We start from the raw sequence: 19,760 nt of genomic DNA, 5'->3' as shown, positions 1-19,760 counted from the left end.
GCACAGTTGGAGTAAATTTACTGCCCCCAAAATCGATCACGAAATAAGATCTAAATACAAGACAAGACACGTCTGCACAGGAAACCGTTTTGATGCTGGGGGGAATATAGATTTTGTGAATACACCTAGTTACTGCTGACGGTGTTAATGGATCGTGTTTTCCCTTTGAGAAGTTAATGACAGAATCCATGTCAAAGTCCACAGCGTAGTTCAGAGGTTTGGACAGCCGAGGCTATAAATAGAGGCTGCACTGCGAACACAATCAGCCAGATAACATCAGCCTTCATATCACAGAACCGCAGACCGGGGCTGCAGGAGACACTCTGCTTTAACGCAGGTAAAATGTTCAGGAAATCGCTTATTTACATCGGACTGAGAAGGAACCGTCTGCGGTATAACGGGGTCCAGAGAGCCGCGGGGAATTATGGGGACATCCGCCGCAGAGACGTATCCTCTGCCACCGCCACCGTGATGGGAGACAACCTGAAGCCGAAAACTATGGACGACTTAGGCGGACCGAGTTTTATGACCACCTTGAACTGGCTGTTTATAAAAGGCTACTTCCAAACGACGCAACAAATGCAAGTAAGTGGGATTAGGAGGACCAACATGCAGAGTTTGTTGACACTGTTGCTTTTGTTGCAGTTGACCGATAGTGCACCCGCAGGGCTCGTTTTCTGTCACACAGATTCCTGCATTGATTTGAACTGTATGAAAACTGACTGTAGGCCTTTATAAAGGACCAGTTCAACCAAATTACCTCACGCATACAGTTTGTTTTATATGCATTGGTTTTGCATTTGACGTATTTCCATGTAAGCAGGTACAATGGAGACTACCTGATTGTTGTTTTTTTTTGCACTGCTGGCAGCACTGAAAATCTTTTGTATCATGTCATTCCAGTAACGGAGTTAGCATTCCCCTGATCATACCTGTGTGAACAGGTTTTATAGACACTGTTTCTATAGTACTTTCTATAGGGATCATAGCCTAAAGCAAATCCGTTGTTTTAATGCAATGTGTCTCTTTTGTCTTGTTGTCATGTTGTGTTTGTTAGTGGTCATATACGTCTCTTTGATGTTGCTCTTTGCAGTCATATGTCTCTCGTCATTCTGTCTCTTTACAGTTGTTCTATCTCTGTGTGTGTCTTTTTGTGTCTCTTTGTTGTACAGTCATTTAGGGGTGTTGTTTGCCATAGTTCTTGGTATCTATTTGTTGTATGTCTCTTTGTAGTTATTCTGTCTCTTATTATTAGTTTGTTTCTTTGTGTTTTTTTGCATCTTGGTAGTTTAAAAAAAGTTAGTTCTGTCTTGTTGTCATTTGTCTCTTGCACAGTTTCTCTTCATTAGAGTATTTAGTTTCTTGACGTCGTTCTGTGTTCTCTGTATGCGTTTCTGGATGTTTTGTATTGTAGTTGTCCATGTCTCTTTGCTCCCCTAATCCTAGAGGCTGGAAAAGGGTTAAGAACTGTTTAATCACCTCAAATGAAAAGTTTGAGTACAAAAGAGAACTTTTATTACAGATCTTTTAAGTGAGAAATGTTTAGGTTCATTTTGGTTGACCTAACCCCTAAGCTAATAACCACATGTGAATTGATATGTGACATGCATCAGTTTTACAGCTAAAAGGCTGAATTGTTAATCATTTATTACAGTTAGTAGGTAACTGTATGAGTTTGTAAAAATACAGTTTACAGCTTTTCTCCGCTTTAGCACCTTGAATATCTAATATTCCGGTAACCAGCTCCTTACCTCACACTATCTTCTTTCTAAGATTGAGCACAAGAAGATCTACGGCCCCATGTGGAAGTCAACGTATGGCCCACTCGTCCTGGTGAACGTGGCCACCGCCGACCTGATAGAGCAGGTACTGAGGCAGGAGGGGAGACTCCCCATCCGCACAGACATGCCCCACTGGAGGACCTACAGAGAGCTTAGGAACCAGGCCCACGGACCCCTGACAGAGTGAGAGAAATGCACATAGATCCTCTACCTCCAATGTTTTGAATCGTTACTGCATTCTTAGCAGGTTATAGTGGCTTTATTCAGAGTGGAGTAACAACTATACCACTAATGTGCTTAATTATTGACTGTGCTGTTAAGAGGCCATTTTCACACAAAAAACATTTTGCTCATTCGTCTCTTAGTTGTGGCATTTGAAAGTGACAGTGATAGTGTATAACAGAGACACCACAACCTATGTAATGTATGCTCTGCAGGTTGTAATTGTACACCATGCACCACCCACTTAAGGACAGTCTGTGCCATGTGATATAGGGTGATGTATAAATAAACTTCACATGACTTGAGGTCAAATTAGAAGAAGGTTCTGTTTCATCTGCGACTAAATATAAATATAACGGTTGGCTCCGGTTGTAACTCCTGATTTTCCTGGCTGACGGTCGCTTTCCTTTTCAGACTGTTTGCTTCATCTGAGCGTCGAGTTTGTTTCTTTTTCTTTGGATTTTCACTTCTTGTTGAAGTTGTATCTGTAGTCATCCATCTTTTCTTTGTTTGTTCAGCCATAGTAGATTACTGTTTACAGCAGCCACTTAGCTCCGCCTACCCTCTCTGGCAGACCAACCACTGCTGGCTGATGGAAAACGCGTCACTAACTGGGCGCCGCTTGTGATTTGAAAGTCGCCACAGACACCCAGACATTTATTTACATGAAAATCTTTAAGATTATAACTTTAAAGGATGGAGTCACACATTTCAAACCCGTCGTAAACAATGCTCCCTGTGCCGATATGTACTGTACATTGAAAGAGTAACTACCTGCTGCATATTTTTCTGTCTGTGGCTGTGAACAGATCCCTTTCTTACATCACTCTTACGTAAGAAACTGAAACAAAATCCACAGACGTTGTTTTCTGCAAAAGGATTCAGATGAAGCTAATGCTTGGACTCAGCGTTTAGCCAATACTTGTTAGTAGGATCAACTGATTGTGAGTCTTTTAATCAGATTTGTTGATGAACTGAAAAAAAACCCATCCTTATCCTTACAGGGGAAAAAGTAAAATTGGCGAGTCCACTCAGAAATCGGCATAATCTCAAAGACAGCATTGAAACGGTCTTACTTGCTTTTCTCGAGCTCTAAGCTGGTTTTAAAGACATTTAAGCCAAGAACAATCAAAGGAATTGTTTCACTCTCTGTTGGTATTAAACATCTTTATCTCATTATTTCTGACGGCTCATGTCACTCTGACAGAATGAGATTATTCCTATTTGCCTATGTCATTAATCCTGTTTGCAGAATGGGTGCAAAGTGGCAGCGCATTCGCAGCATCCTGAATCCACGGATGTTGAAGCCCAAACACGTCTCCTCCTACACCCACACCATCAACCAGGTGGTGACAGACTTCATCGACAGAGTGGCCTGGCTGAGGGAAACCAGCGGACAGGGAGTTATGGTCAACGACCTGACCGGAGAACTCTACAAATTTGCTTTTGAAGGTCAGCAGACGACAAACAAATGAAACGTTTTTATTTGTTTGCCTGTGGAAGTCTTTTTTTTAGAGACATAAAAACCCCTCTTGATTAGTGGTTACTCGAAGAAAAGTGTCATTTAACAGTGGCTGGTTAGATAAATCTTACATGAATGAACGAAACTGCACACCATTACAAATTAAAGGGGCCAAATCTTTTAAATAGATATTCTCATATATTGCATGGGTTTCACATTTTTGGGTGTTTATTTCCGGGTTTTTCCAGAATTCCTTTTTTAAAAAAGGTAATGAGCCCTTAAGAACAGATGCAGGTTTCTATGCTGAACGTCGCTTTCGCTGAAATCACCTCAGGCTGCCTTCTTGCACTAGCTTGTAGTTGAGTTAGCCAAGCTGCTAACAGCATTAGCATCAATCTGTGTCCTGCAAGTAAGACAAGTCGTTGTCAACTTTTCTGATACCTCCTGGCGATTCTGGCTCGTACATACGTATATGTTTGGAGTGACAGTGCAGTGTGGCCGCTCCCCCACGTGGGATTGCACACGTGGGGGAGGGGCTATGCGGTCACTCCACATACTGTCAGCCAATCGTGGCTAAGGTCTGACCTTTGACTGGCAAAACGGCTTGTTCGTTTGAGGAGGAAGGAGAGGCTCCGAATAACAATTGAATTAAAGTATGTATACAATTTTTAAAACGAAAGAAACTTTACCAACCTGATTCAAAAACACATTAGAATAATTGAAAATGTATTGCACAGCTACCCATGTCCCCTTTAACACAATTATCAGTGGAAAAAGCAGCATTTTTGTTACTGTTCATTTACATTTAAGAAGCTTCTCAGTCGTTTCTTTATCAAAAGTGAATTCTGAAGCACATGACCTAACAAGACAAAACCAAACAGACGAGAAGCAAACTATAACTCAAGAACGACACATACAATTTAAGATAATCAAGCACAGCAGATAATATAGAGAAGCTCTATCAGCCTTTTTTTGAGTGTCCTTGACTCTTTCACGCTGCAGACATTAGCACCTGTGAGCTAACTTCCTGTAGTTGCTCTCTGCTCAGAGATCTTACAACTGTCCTTTTAAAACTGCTACAAACTGACCTGAACCTGAGGGTTTTTTTGTTTTTGCAACATTCGCCTCTTTATTTGGTTGGATAGGATTATAAGTTTAGTGAAGCAACCTGTCTGTGTTTGCCATCAGTCAGGATGTTTGACCAACATTGACACAGTTGTCGAGTCTTTGGCCTTGAAAGCTGATTAGATAAAGTGTGTGTCACCTTATCACAAAGACAGGTCTGAGCGTTTGCTTTGTTTGTGTTTTTAAATGTCTCCTATATGCGTATTTTTCAACTTGTAATCAGTTATGAACACCAAATACTTGATTGTGATCCTTGTATTTTTTGAGATACAGCCATTCTCTTACAATAGTCTACTACAGCGCCGAAAAAATTGAGACCACTGCAAAACACTGTTTTTCACTGGTTCTACTATTTATAAGTTTGTGTTTGTGTAAAATTAACTTTTAATTTCTCCAGCTTCCAAATCAAATATTCATTCAGGTCTTTTATTTGCAGAAACGACGGCTGGTTCAGAAAACCAAAAGATGCAAAAATATGTTTTTCAGACCTCAAATAATGCAAAGAAAACAAGTTCATGTTCATGTTTAAACAACAGAACACTAATATTTTAACAGATCAATATTTGGTGGAATAGCCTGGTTTGTAATTACAGCTTTCATGCATCTTGGCGTGCTCTCCACCAGTCTGTCACAGTGCTGTTGGGTGACGTGAGGCCGCTCATGGAGCTGCTCTGCTTTGTTCGATGGCTTGCAAACATTCATCTTCCTCTTGATCACATTCAGGAGGTTTTCAGTGGGGTTCAGATCTGGATCGGGCTGGCCATGACATGTAGAGAGAGATGCTGGTTTAAGGAACATTTGGAGTGGTCTGGAGCTGTATGTTTAGTCTTTGGGCATATGGCACTACTGTTTTTTTTCCTAAAACATAAAAAAATATAATAGAAAAGTAAATCTTACAGTTGTGTGCTTAGGCAAAACTAGACAACGCTTCAAATAAAGGGAGGTCAAAATTTATGTTGCAGGCACTAAAGGGTTAAAGGGGCACGTGCGTGGTTAAATATTTGCTCTACTTCTAGGAAATTAAAGAAATAGACCTTTAGGAAACAAGCTTTGACACTGCTTTGCAGAGAGTTAGCTGAATGTTGACTTTACAATATTCTTACAGCTGACTTATTAACATGTTTTATCTTATATGTTTAATTTGTGTTATAGTGTAAATACAACTATTTTATCTTTTCCTGGGGTTTATGTTCCAGAGCCAGACTAGCTGTTTGCTATGCTAGTTGGCTGCTAGCTGTAATGTCACAAAACTGGCACGATAGGGTATTGATCTTTTCGTCTAACTCTGAGCTTTAAAACACACATATACCTGTCTCAAAAAGCTTGAGCCATTGCTTTAAACACAAATTAGCTTAGCTTAGCGTTGTACATTTGCAGAGGGGGCTTTTATTAGACATGAAAAACATTGACACAACTGTAAAGATGCTTTTGTGTACTTTTGTTTGAGGACAATTTTATTGTGGTTTGGCGTAGGTCCTTTAGTTTCCATTATGACAAAGCATACTAACTATATTTTAAACAACAGTTTAGGGAAGACCCTCTCCTGTTTTAACGAATGTGGTGAAAGCACGGTTAGGTTTCCACATACTTTTTCACAGGTGTATTTAGTGTACAGTGTGCTCCAGAATGGAGGTAATTACATACTAGTGCATGTTTTAACACCTGTCAGTCCTGGGGCAGTTACAGCAGACGAGGTCTATATAATCCTTTCATGTTCGAATGCAGGCATCTGTTCGGTGTTGTTTGAGATCCGTATGGGCTGCATGAACGAGGTCATGCCCGAGGAGACACAAAGGTTCATCTTCTCCGTCGGGGAAATGTTGCGGATCTCCCCGATCCTCGTCCTCTTCCCCAAGTCCACCTGGCCCTACCTGCCCTACTGGAAACAGTTTGTGGCAACCTGGGATCATCTCTTCCAAGTCGGTGAGCAACATTGGTGTCAACTGGTGAATTAAAGTGTAGAATCTTTTGGCCATTTAATTAAAGAAAGAAGGGTGCTTATTAATATTTCAAAAAAATCCTTTGAGATCAATAAAAGATCAAATTTACTTTTTAATATTAACCTACATTTGTTACCTGGATACACTTTGAATAAACAGCAAAGTTTTTACAACATATAAAAAGATCACATACTGTATTTATTTTGTTTTAAGGTCTCAGACTTGATACGTGAAATATTCTAAACCAATACACCATATTTTGTGTGGATTATCACTTTTTTTTGTGTTTCTTGAATCCCTCAGGGATAATTTATGCAAGTTGTTTTTCCAACACTAGATATAATTCATTAAATTGCAGCCCCTAAAACCTTGTGAACACTTTGGACCAGGTTTCACGAGGCCCTTCTGGCCCCTGAAAAGCTGCTCAGTTCACTTTGTCTCCAGCCCTGGTAGTGTTAGTTATCTAGCTCGCTCAACTGCCCTTTTCTGAGCCCTTCCCCCATCACTGATTGTTGTCCCAAAAGGTTTCTAGAGCTCAGGCTTCATGGCCACACTCCAGCTGTATTATCAAATTATTTCAAAGACCCAGACATTGTTAAAGGACAAAGTCCTTGCACAGCTCCTACTGCCCTTATTCCTCATTATTGTCCTCCACAGTGTGGGTCTTTTGCCATCTAGTGGGCGAAAGTGTGGAGCTATTCTCCTCAGAGTTCCATGAGAACTGAAGAAGGTGGGTCTTCTGTTGTGTCTTATAGCTGAAGAGTTGGTGCAGAAAAAAATGAAAGAGATCGAGGAGAAGGTGGACCTGGACCAGAATGTGGAGGGGGCGTACCTCACACACCTGCTGCTCAGCGATCAGATGACGGTCACTGAGATCCTGGGCAGCATCACGGAGCTCCTGCTGGCAGGAGTCGACACAGTGAGTAGATCCTGGATGTTCAGTTTTCAACCAGTTTAAGTCCCATATCCGCTAAGAGGGCACAGAAAAAAGGAAGGTGACAATGTTCCTCTCTGTCGCAGACCTCCAACACCATCTCCTGGTGTCTGTACCACCTGGCCAAGGAGCCAGAGATCCAAGAAAAGTTATACCAGGAGGTTATAAGTGTTTGCCCGGGTGATAAGGTGCCAGTCAGCGATGACATTTCTCACATGCCATACCTGAAGGCCATCATCAAAGAGACGCTACGGTAAAAGAGATTCATTTATGTTCATTAATATATGATCCCAGTGGGACACTTGATTGCATGTGCTGCAGGATCTTGCACCGACTATTGTGTTTGTTCTGGCTGCAAAAACGTAACATCAACTTATGCAATTACTCGACAAATAAAAATATTGTAATCTGCCATTTGATAAACGAAAAGATTCACTTGTAACTTGCTTTTTTGTTGAGGATTAGACGAGAAGATTGATACCAAACATATATGTGCAAATTCAACATAAAGCTTCAGCTAGGAGAGCTCAGTTAGCCTAGCTTAGCATAGAGACTTGAAACAGGGGGATCAGCTAGCCTAGCTCTGTCCAACAGTAAAAAAATCAACTTACCAGCTGCTCTAAAGCTAACGCTGACTATCAAGTCATATGTTGTCTGTTTAATTCTTTTAAAAATGTATGATACACAGGTTGTCGTACAAATGTAAGCCAATCAATGACAAAACATTTCTACTTTGGCTTTGCTCTGCATGCTCACCTATGTAAGTTGTCAGTGCACTTTGCAAAGGTTTCTTTTAACTGTGCTCAGAAGTTTAGTGGAAATAGAAACAAGCTCCTGAAACCAATCTAATGTCAAAAGTACTTAGAATTCAATGTCCTTGATTTTTAATAGGTTACTTCTTCTAAACAAACAGATTGAACCTTAGTTGACTCCTCTCTGTGTCCTGTGCTCTCCAGGCTGTATCCAGTGGTGCCGGGGAACGCCCGAATCACCGTTGATAATGAGATTACGGTGGGAGATCATGTCTTCCCCAAAAACGTGAGAAATATGTCACTCAAAATACAAACTCTAAAATGTTGTTCAGTGGGAAGATGCGCTGTTCTCACTGTATTTAGTCAGTTAGGATAAGTGGGTTAAGTTTTGTGCCTCCACACTGTTGACAGCTGGTGTGGCATTATAATTTTGGATTCTCTGACGGTACCATTCCTGTGAACACAACATCTCAAAGGGGAATACCTTCACATTTGGCACAAATGTCCACTTGAACTCAGGGATGAACTGATTACATTTTGGCGATCAAATGTCAAATGTCAAGGTCAGATATGACCTCCAATGTTCCTCCAATTCTCATGGATGCGACGGGCGTTCAGTCTTTGAATTTGACATCCTAGATCATCTTGTGTAGCTGCTGAATGAACAGATTGTTCTGTTTTATTGACATCAAAATCGTTGCTATCCCATGCCCAAATTTGGACAAGTGGTCATCTAACCTTTACTTTTTTGACTTTATGAATAAAAACCACAGTATTATCTTGTAATAGGAATATCATCCCTCTCAGACGCTGTTCCACCTCTGCCACTACGCTGCGTCGTATGATGAGAACATTTTCCATGACCCTCACACCTTCCTGCCCGAGCGCTGGCTAAGGGGAGCGGAGGAGAAGTCAAAGCAGCACCCGTTTGGGTCGGTGCCATTCGGTTTTGGGATCCGGGCGTGTCTGGGCAGGCGGCTGGCTGAGCTGGAGATGTATCTGCTTCTGTCCAGGGTAAGAGCATCTCTTTCTTGTTGCTACCATTAGCATAGTTCTTCTTTCTCTGTCATAAATGTAAGCATTGATTTCTGCCGATTATTGTTTTATTTACTGCAGATTAAGATGTATAAGTCTAGGTTTATTTTATTCCTTTTGCAAGAACCTTTGCAAGCACAATATATTGAAGGATACTACCTGAAGTATCAGTAACATACACCCACATGTAATCGAAGAACATGTCCTTTCTAAACCATGAGCATTAATCTGCTTCTATAAAAATCTCATTTGTTCTTCGATGAGTTTTTACACGATGTTAGCTACATGGACTTCCTCTCATCCAGCCTGAACAGATCATTAGTGAGGTCAAACACTGGTGGTGGGTTGTCAGGCCCGGCTGCAGTGTGTCTCAAAGGTATTGGATGGGATTGAGGTCGGGGCTCTGCTTCCACACCAGACTGGGTAAACTAATGTTTTAAGGCCCTGCTTTGTGAATGACAGCATCGTTGTCCTGAAACAGAAACTTTTGCCGCAAACTTGGAAGCTCAATTTTTTAAGTATCAAATGAATACAAATGACTACGTGCCTGGGAAAACGGAAAAAGAAGGAAGCTTGATCAGAAGCCCAAACTACTTTCTCTTCTTGGCGCTGCAGCTCTTATCCAGGCTCTCTCTTGATGGCTGAACTCCTTATCCTCTCTTAAAGGGTGAGCCCTCCCACCCAGTGGAGGGAACTCATTTGGGTGCTTGTATCCATGTTCTCTTTCTTTCAGTCACTACTGAAAGGGTTGAACTTATCGACTGGTAGACTAAAAGCTTTGCCTTCCAGCTCAGCGTTCTCTTCACCATGTGAACAGTAAAAGGCCTGTAGGACTGCTGATGCTGCACCAATGAGGCTGTTAAACACGCTCTACTTTCTGGCAAAGACCATGGTCTCAGACTTGGAGGTGCAGACTAAAGCTTTTTTCCCACTGGTCAAAAAAACACCCACTAACACTCGGCTTTTTTGCTTCGTGGGAAAGGTTACAATCGGTAATTAATACCCGGGTCAAATGACTCTGCAGTAGACCCGGGTAATTATCGCCTTGGCTCCAATCGGCAATGATGGGAACACAAAACATGTGTCAACACGCTAACCTCCGCCCCCTTTCCGCCACGATGCTGTGCTCAATCGGTAACTTCTGCGACTCCTCGTCATCACAGCTATAACTTCCGCCCATCTCCGTCCGAGCAGCGCTCAAACATCTTTCCAAAAAAAGTGGGCACCGAGTTTGATAAAGAGACTGAATGATGAATAGAAACCCCGCTGCAACATCTTCACTGTTTACTAACCCTGTCTCCGGCACGTTTGTGACGTCAGACGGTGACGCAGCAGTAAAGAGGGATTGAAAGCAGTATACTCCGCTGGCAATGGGAAACGAGACAATCAGCATCTATAAGCAGGTCTTCCCGGGTCTGAAAGACCTGCGTCAACATGCTAATTATGGTGGGAAAGGGGTATTACACTCAACTGGAAACAGCTCCTGTTTGTGTTGGAGGTCCCTCTCTGTTGTTGTATTTTGCAAAGAGAAGAGACGCAATTCTGATGTCCCTAAATCAGACTCTCTCTGGTAGGATCACACATAAGCTCTTTTTACACTGACATTTCAAGGCGGGATTAATACGCCACTTTTACATTCCGTCTTCTATGTAAAACGCACAGAGGCAGAATGGTGGGGTGAACTCGCCGGCATCTGAGGTAGAAACAGAGGCGAAACGGCGTCTGTGTAAACAGAGGAGCCGGCAGGGTGGAACAGCGCTGTGTGTGTGTGTGTGTGTGTGTGTGTGTGTGATGCACGTGCCGTTTGTTTACACCTCGTGCACATTTTGCTTCTGCAACGCCTGAAGGCAATTTAAAAACACACACAGTGGCGGCTTTACGCCGGCATGGCTTGGTCCAATGTAGAGTGACAAAGGCAGCATGACGGCGGAGCTTCGTTACGGCGCTGAGGCAGAACCACAGAGTATAAAGGGCTACAGATTCAGTGACAAAGGGAAACCCTGACAGCCCTAATGAAGGCATGTTTGACTTCCTGTCGAGAACACAGACACAGCTCTCAGGACAGATAAACAAGGATGGCAGACAGAATGGCCTTTATGTTCTGTCTTGAACCCTCCCCAGGAGACACAGTCGTAATTCCTCAAAGTCCTAAACACGCCTTGATGGATGGACTCCCTGAATAACTCTGCAAAAGAGTAAAAAGGTGTTCCACTGTTTCCAGGACAAAGTCACAGTCATACTCCTATTTATTCTGAGGTTCAACAAACTGTTGGTGCTGTCTTTGCAACACCTTGGCAGAAGCGTTCCCCAGGTGCTAGCCCAATTACCTGCTTTATCAGGAAACAGCTGTAAAGAGCAACACTTAACCTCTTCTAATAGCTGATAATAATCGGTGATAAGGGCAGTTATTCAATGCCTGGAACCAGACGTTCTGATCTGATTATTTTGGCAGCATCACTTGTACTCCCCTAATGTCAACATTTGGTATAACAACACAGAACACAGACGGATTGAGCAAGAGGTAAACAGCATGTCTGCATGAGTAACCCAGCCAGCTACACACTCTGATCCCTGCACGCTGTGGAGGGGTTTCTGATTGTAAATATCTAGTATGGCAAAATGTAACTTGTGCAGCAGCATGAAACAACAGAACTAAATTAGAGTTTGCTCTGCTGGGAAACTAAAGTAAACATTTCCTGAAATGTTTGTGTTCTGAATTAAACAAGATTTTTCAAGGACTGAGTCCTCCTTCAGTTGGCCCGATGAAGAAAGCTTTGACAAATCAGTGTGTTTGCCGAGCACTGCTTCAGTTTGTGTCTTTACTTACTGTTTGAAGTTTTGATTCCTGCGGCCCCTCAACCAACCAGCACATCACTGCTTAGTTGGCGAGTTAGTCACCGCCTCTGCTTCTTAGAAATCTGTTATTTTGTAGCTACGTTCAGAGAGCCATGTTGACCTGCAGTAACTACACCAGAGCACAAAGGCTGTTCTACTTTTGTTAGTCTTGGCAGTTTGATCCAAACAAACCACCAAGCATTCTGCCGACTTAGGACTCATCAGCCAAACAACGCTGTTATAATTCAGTCAGCTTACGAACAGTGGATAATTATTAACTCAAATATTGACTGTGTCTGCACTCTTGGGCCTCATGAACACATATCCTGCCAAAAATATCACTTCTTTTCTTCTTATTTCAACACATTTTCCTTCTTTTTATCTTGAAGTTGATAAAAACCTTCGAGATGAGGCCGGATCCTGCAGGAACCGAAGTCAAGCCAATCACCAGAACCCTGCTCTGCCCGGCCACACCGATCAACCTGCAGTTTCTGGACAGACGAGCGGAGCAGGAGGAGCAGAGAGCAGCGAGCAGAGTGTCTCTGTGAGCTGTTTTAGTATTCACACTGTGTTGTCTGCCTGTCACCACTTGTTTTTAGAGCTTTCACATCATGAGGACTGGCTGGAATGCACCTTAACTGAAGCATACAATACAAGCAGATAAGGGATGTGAAGGCTTGTACAGAAAGGAATTGTTTTTAATGTAACTCAAACAGGAGAATAGGATCCGGCTGCTAAGGGTAGACTGTAAATATCAAAAATGATAAAACTGTATGTTTTAAGTGCTCTTATTTTCCTGCTAACACCCGGCTTTTTTGCTTCGTGGGAAAGGTTACAATCAGCATTTAGACCGCGTGTCGACACGCTAATCTCCGCCCCCTTTCCGGCGCAATACTCCGTCGGTAACTTCTGCGACTCCTCATCATCTCAGCTACAAATTCTGCCCGTCTCTGTCCGAGCAGCGCTCGAACATCATTCCAAAAAAAAGTGGGCACCGAGTTTGATAAACAGACTGAATGAGTAATAGATACAATAAAGACCTAACCAGCGTAACATCTTCACAGTTTACTAACCCCGCTTTTGTGACGTCAGACGGTGACGCAGCAGAAAAGAGAAAGCAGGAAACTCCACTGGTAATGAGAAAAGAGACAATTAGCATTTATACGTGGGTCCTCCCTGGTCTGAAAAACCCACGTCAGCGCGCTTATTTTGGTGTGAAAGTTGTATATGTGTTAAAGAAACTTAACTGGCAGAACAGTCAGTGAGTTGACATTTAAAAAACGTGCTTCAGGCAGAGGTCTCCCACTGTGTTTTAGTAAATGTTGTACAGAAAGAAATGTATTTTTAGGTGTTATAACTGTGATTTGTTTTATAATAATCAGTATGTTATTTGTATAGATCAGTAATTCATATATTGTCTCAACTTCCTAAAGCAGGATTAAAAATCATTCCATAAATTCAAGTATCATGCAGGGTTTGACTCATTGCCAACTGTTATTTGTAAATATCTCCTGATTTTGTCTAATAAAGGCAGAAATATGTAACATGTGTTTTATCCTCCTTGCATATTTACATTGTGTGAGAATAGAGCTGTGTCCTAACTCTACCTAAATTACCGATTCTAAGCAGGTCAGCTTAAACCAGTGGTTCTCAAACTTTTTATGTCAAGCCCCCCCTTGGAGAAAAAAAAATGTCCAGGCCCCCCCTCGAGCCCCCCCCCCCAAAAAAAGATATCGCAAATGGGTGAAGTTAAACTTTTATTGACAGAAAGTCAAGATCGTGACCGTTCTTTTCACTTTTGTCTGAGTAATTTGCTGTGCAAAAAAACCCAACTATTTCAATTGCTTAATCCAGTGATTCTCAAACTGTGGGGCGCGCCCCCACTGTGGGGCGCGGTGGAATGACAGGGGGGGCGCGCCAACGTTTGGAAAATGTAGCAGGCGGAACTGTTTTGTCGTTGGACAACCCGGACTCATTTTCGGGTGGCACAGTACACAAACACGTTGCCCTCGCATATCTCAATGATTTCTGTGAGAAGCACATCACATGTAGACTTCCACACTCTAATTGTTCTCTTTTCTTCACTGTATTAAGTTTTAATTCACAATCTACTTTAATCTGATCACTTTGCTTTGCTTCACTCCCCCAACACACCTGTACCTCTGCTCTCTGCACAGCTGCTTGCCCCGCCCCCCTCTATCTGTCTCTCTGTCTGCTTTGTTGACTACCCTCATCCGCCGTCTGTTTAATTAAGTTACAAAAGTTAAATATTTGCTCTCGCAATTCAAAACAGCACGTGAGCCGCGTGTGCACGAAGGACGTTATTAATGACGTAGCGATCAAATGAGCGATCGATTGTTACCAAATGACATCTGCACCTTTTTATAAGCTTTATAAACAGCGACAATCAATGCATTTACAGTAGGGACGTACGGAGATACACAATATGATTTTTTAGATAAGATTGCGTAACAGAACTGATTGTGTGCGGACAGAGCGTCCGATGTCGGACCCTCTTTTACCCGTTAGAACACTGAGGAGTAAACTGGTCCCGCTGTTGTTTATTTGGTTGCCACGACTTCACGTGTGATTGATGTCCTGTGACTCCTGTCACTGTTTCAGGGCCGCCACAGCAAAATGTATGTAGCGGAAACACTGTTTTTTTTAAGTACTGATTGAACTTTATTGTTATTGTTCTGAAAAAGTTATTGCACATTTATTATATTTCTATTTGAAAAAGTCTGATTAAGCCAGTGGTTCTCAAACTTTTTATGTCAAGCCCCCCCTTGGAGAAAAAAAAATGTCCAGGCCCCCCCTCGAGCCCCCCCAAAAAAAGATATCGCAAATGGGTGAAGTTAAACTTTTATTGACAGAAAGTCAAGATCGTGACCGTTCTTTTCACTTTTCTCTGAGTAATTTGCTGTGCAAAAAAACCCAACTATTTCAATTGCTTAATCAGACTTTTTCAAATAGAAATATAATAAATGTGCAATAACTTTTTCAGAACAATAACAATAAAGTTCAATCAGTACTTAAAAAAAACAGTGTTTCCGCTACATACATTTTGCTGTGGCGGCCCTGAAACAGTGACAGGAGTCACAGGACATCAATCACACGTGAAGTCGTGGCAACCAAATAAACAACAGCGGGACCAGTTTACTCCTCACAGTGTTCTAACGGGTAAAAGAGGGTCCGACATCGGACGCTCTGTCCGCACACAATCAGTTCTGTTACGCAATCTAATCTAAACAATCATATTGTGTATCTCCGTACGTCCCTACTGTAAATGCATTGATTGTCGCTGTTTATAAAGCTTATAAAAAGGTGCAGATGTCATTTGGTAACAATCGATCGCTCATTTGATCGCTACGTCATTAATAACGTCCTTCGTGCACACGCGGCTCACGTGCTGTTTTGAATTGCGAGAGCAAATATTTAACTTTTGTAACTTAATTAAACAGACGGCGGATGAGGGTAGTCAACAAAGCAGACAGAGAGACAGACAGATAGAGGGGGGCGGGGCAAGCAGCTGTGCAGAGAGCAGAGGTACAGGTGTGTTGGGGGAGTGAAGCAAAGCAAAGTGATCAGATTAAAGTAGATTGTGAATTAAAACTTAATACAGTGAAAAAAAGAGAACAATTAGAGTGTGGAAGTCTACATGTGATGTGCTTCTCACAGAAATCATTGAGATATGCGAGGGCAACGTGTTTGTGTACTGTGCCACCCGAAAATGAGTCCGGGTTGTCCAACGACAAAACAGTTCCGCCTGCTACATTTTCCAAACTATGGCGCGCCCCCCCTGTCATTCCACCGCGCCCCACAGGGGGGGCGCGCCCCACAGTTTGAGAATCACTGGCTTAAACGAACCAGTATGAAGACTTAAAACACACATTTTTGAGTGTGCTATTGACTGACCCTAATGTCCCACAATGCATTGCACAAAGACAATGAAGACTGCAAAAGGTGATGTGACATCTATTGAAAGATTTTGGAAACAACATATAATTTCTACATTTTAAAAATAACTTTCTGATTCAATTTTATACCTGACAAGTAAAATTTCCTGTCAACATAATATTAACATATATATTAGGAGTATGTGTGTTGGGTAGCCCTTAGTGGACATGCATCCATACATTTTTTTTACTCCATTTTCCCGTGAGAACGAGTAATTTCTGGTAGTTTTCTCGAGATCTCGACTTATTTATCACAAGATAACGACACATCATTACTGTCACGTCAAATGATCATAACTCCCCAGAGCTCATTAGTGGGCGATGGCAGCATGGCATGTCCTGCTCTGTAATATCACAGTGACCAGCCTGTTGTTTATTTTCTAGTAGAAATTAATACAAGCCCCTGAAAGTGACTCAAGTAACTGTGTGTATGTGTTTGTGTGTGTGTATTTGCTCAGTTTCTTGTTATAAGCTGCTCTACGTTTCCATCTGGTGGTCGAAAAACGCCACTGTTAAAGCTTTTAATTAGTAGAAGGTGGCTCAGGATAGCCCTTTAATTCCATCTTATTTCCATCCACTTGAATGCTCAGCTCTTAAAGGTTGAATTGCAGGTTTGGGAGTGTTTAGAATTAACGATCACTGATTATCAATTAAACACAATGTTTGACTTACAGGCACACAAACAAAAGGAAAGTAACCTACAGTACTGACCCAAAAAACGCTGCAAAACGAGTGCTCAAGGTTACAAAATAATTATTCGTATAGATGTGTATGGCAGCCTGGAACATAATTGTTTTATTATCTTGAAGAAATGAGCCTTTTGTTTGCCGTAGATAAGGAAATAAATGAACCCATTATCACAACAAAACAGGCTTTGTTGTCTCAAAATGATTAAATATATAGCTTGGGACCAGGTTATAACAGCGTCTCTCAACAGTCTCAGCTTCTATAGGTTTATATCTTTGAACACCAATAAATATGCCATCATTCATATCCCAGTAGGTTAATGTTTTTCTTTTGGGATGTCAAAAAATATAACAAGATCCGCACACCAGGAAGCTCCCGTAAAGGGTTTTATATAGCACAAAGTAGTGACGTTTCAACATGCTCTTCTTCAGACTTGTAAAGGCATTTGTGAGTCGCCATCTTAAGTACATACAGAAATGATAAGATACAGCTGACATCCATGACTAATTGGATGACACATGAGATGATTTCTTCTGGATACCATACAAAAATATATTGCACCCAAAACATCTACCCTGAGGAAAATCGATGGGTAGAGCATGTACCACAAACGTGCATATGTCTTGCCTATATATGGACAATGTAAATATCAACACATTTTCCTTAACACAACTGTGACAAATCCCAGTGTGCCAAGATATATCTGCAACCTTGGTGTCATTTTCGACCAATCTCTCAAATTTGAACCTCACGTCAACTACATCACCAAAACTGGCTTCTTCGACCTCAAAAACATTGCCCGTCTTCGCCCCTCCCTCACCTTCTCAGCTGCTGAAACACTCATTCATGCCTTCATCACCTCACGACTGGACTATTGCAATAGCATTCTGTATGGCACATCCTCCACAATCCTTAATAAACTCCAGTACATCCAAAACTCTGCCGCCCATCTGCTCACCCACTGTCGCTCCAGAGACCACATCACCCCTGTCCTACAACACCTCCACTGGCTTCTCATCAAATTTCGTATACAATTCAAAATCCTACTTATCACCTACAAGGCCCTTCACAATCTTGCCCCCTCCTACCTCACCGACCTCCTTCTCCAAAACACCCCCACCTAAGATCGACTGATGCCAACCCCTCTCACCCGAACCAAATAACGGACCTGGGGGGACAGAGCCTTTTCCACTGCTGCCCCCTCCCTCTGGAACTCTCTCCCCCAACACCTCAGGACCTCTCCCTCTGTTCCTTCCTTTAAAACCACACTCAAAACCCACCTATTTAAATCTGCTTTTAACCAATGACCTGTTATTTGTGCATTGTATATGCTCTTAATGTATTTAATGTATTTGCTATCGTTGCTTCTGTTCTTTCTTTTATATAAAGTGCCTTTGAGTACCCTTTAAAGCGCTATATAAATAAAATGTATTATTATTATTATTATATATATACAGAGCATATGTACAAATATGACGAAAATAAGAAATTATGTACAAGACGTTCTACTTGTAGTTCTGTTTGTACACATACCATGCACCCGCACAAAAAGACGTGTGCATGTGGTTACCCACAGAAAAAACAAGAAAAATATCACAGAAGTTAGTACTCCCGAAGACGGATTCAAGCTGCATAGCTGTCATATAGTACTATCTATAAGAAGTGCCTCTAACATTAGCTGTAATAGATTAAAGTAGTGAGGTCTGCAAATACTATCTATACATAGACAGAGACACCATATATGACACGTCAGAGTAGTAGGATAGAATGACTTAAGTTCTGATCGGGTATTTCATAGGAAAGGTGTGATGTCAAAGTCCTCATTTAAGCCCTTAGGGGCTAAGGTGCCCGGTGTATGTACCCAGAACAGTTCTCGTTTTAGTAGCATGGATGTCACCCCCTCTGTGTGACTGTCTTATAGTCTCTATCCCAGATATCTGAGTGTCGAGATATTAGCTACAGAGAAATGTACCGCGACAGGGCTGGATGTGACATTGTTCCTGATGGTACTTCGATGTTCAGCGATACGAGTCTTTAGAGGTCTAATAGTCTTACCAACATAAGCCAATCCACATGAGCATTTAAGTATAAATATAACATTGGTAGTGGTACTTGAAAAGACACCTTTAATGTTATATTTTTTTCCAGTGTGTGGATGATTAAATGATTTTGTCTTGTGTGTAAAGTGGCATTGCTGACAGTGGCCACAGGGGGAGTTACCAGGGGCAACCAAGCTCAGAGAATGTGTTGGTGATGGAGGTGGAAGATCTGCTCTCACCAACATATTGCGGAGATGGGACGTAACAGATTAATTAATAGCTTATTACTTTTGTATTTGTAGAGGTATAAGTCGTATTCTGTTCTTATTTTGTTCCTCTAGCTGTTTTAATAATGTAAAGTGACTGAGTATCATGAAAATGTATTATTATTATTTGTGTTCAAGTGTCATGATCGTGTGACTCTTTCTGACAGACATCACAAGTCGTATGGTTCTCCTTACACGCCTCGTAAATTGTTGAATTTACCATGTTGTTAATGCCAGCTGTGATTGTGACTGTTATGGTTCTATAACTTTCTAATTTCATAATTAAGGCCTTCATGTTGTAGCGTTAATGGGTAGCAAGATTAATAACTAATTAATAGCAAAAGGATTTAGGTTTACCTTAAATTCAGTGTTGGACGCCACCCAATTTTGACAAAACAGGGAAAACTTATTATTAGTTAATTAATGACTACATGTGGTCTTCCTTTGTTAGCAGACAGACATGAGGAGGAGGTGTGAGCAGGATGAGGAGAACTGCAGTTTCAGATTCATGTTAATACATTTTTAAGTACATTTCAATTGCACAGGAGAATCAGTCACTGTAGTCCTTATATTCTTTGCAGAAAGGCAGAAAGTTATCTTCTCTGGAATGTGAGAAGGGTCGTAAACTTGGGGGATGGTTGGTACCTAAATTGACCATTTGTACCAACAGACTCTGCATGTGTTTGTTCCAATGATCAGAATACTTTGTAAAAAGATGCAGAATTA

At 41.6% G+C, this 19,760-nt stretch overlaps 1 protein-coding gene across 1 annotated transcript; it reads left to right on the top strand.

Moving 5' to 3' along the window:
• Positions 1-186: 186 nt before the first annotated feature.
• On the top strand, positions 187-13,612 carry cyp27a3 (cytochrome P450 family 27 subfamily A member 3). The gene is made up of 9 exons (XM_069662920.1): positions 187-585; positions 1,774-1,964; positions 3,256-3,455; positions 6,316-6,513; positions 7,286-7,449; positions 7,551-7,717; positions 8,421-8,502; positions 9,024-9,230; positions 12,476-13,612. The coding sequence occupies exons 1-9, from the start codon at positions 343-345 to the stop codon at positions 12,632-12,634; spliced, it is 1,611 nt and encodes a 536-aa protein (XP_069519021.1). The 5' UTR covers positions 187-342; the 3' UTR covers positions 12,635-13,612.
• The last annotated feature ends 6,148 nt before the right edge of the window (positions 13,613-19,760 follow it).

This window comes from Semicossyphus pulcher, unplaced genomic scaffold, assembly GCF_022749685.1.
Source record: "Semicossyphus pulcher isolate SPU_LCO1_2020_fin unplaced genomic scaffold, fSemPul1.0.p SCAF_15, whole genome shotgun sequence".
Taxonomy (NCBI): Eukaryota; Metazoa; Chordata; class Actinopteri; order Labriformes; family Labridae; genus Semicossyphus; species Semicossyphus pulcher.
Note: the sequence above shows the minus strand (reverse complement) of the source record. Positions and strands in the feature narration are given on the sequence as shown.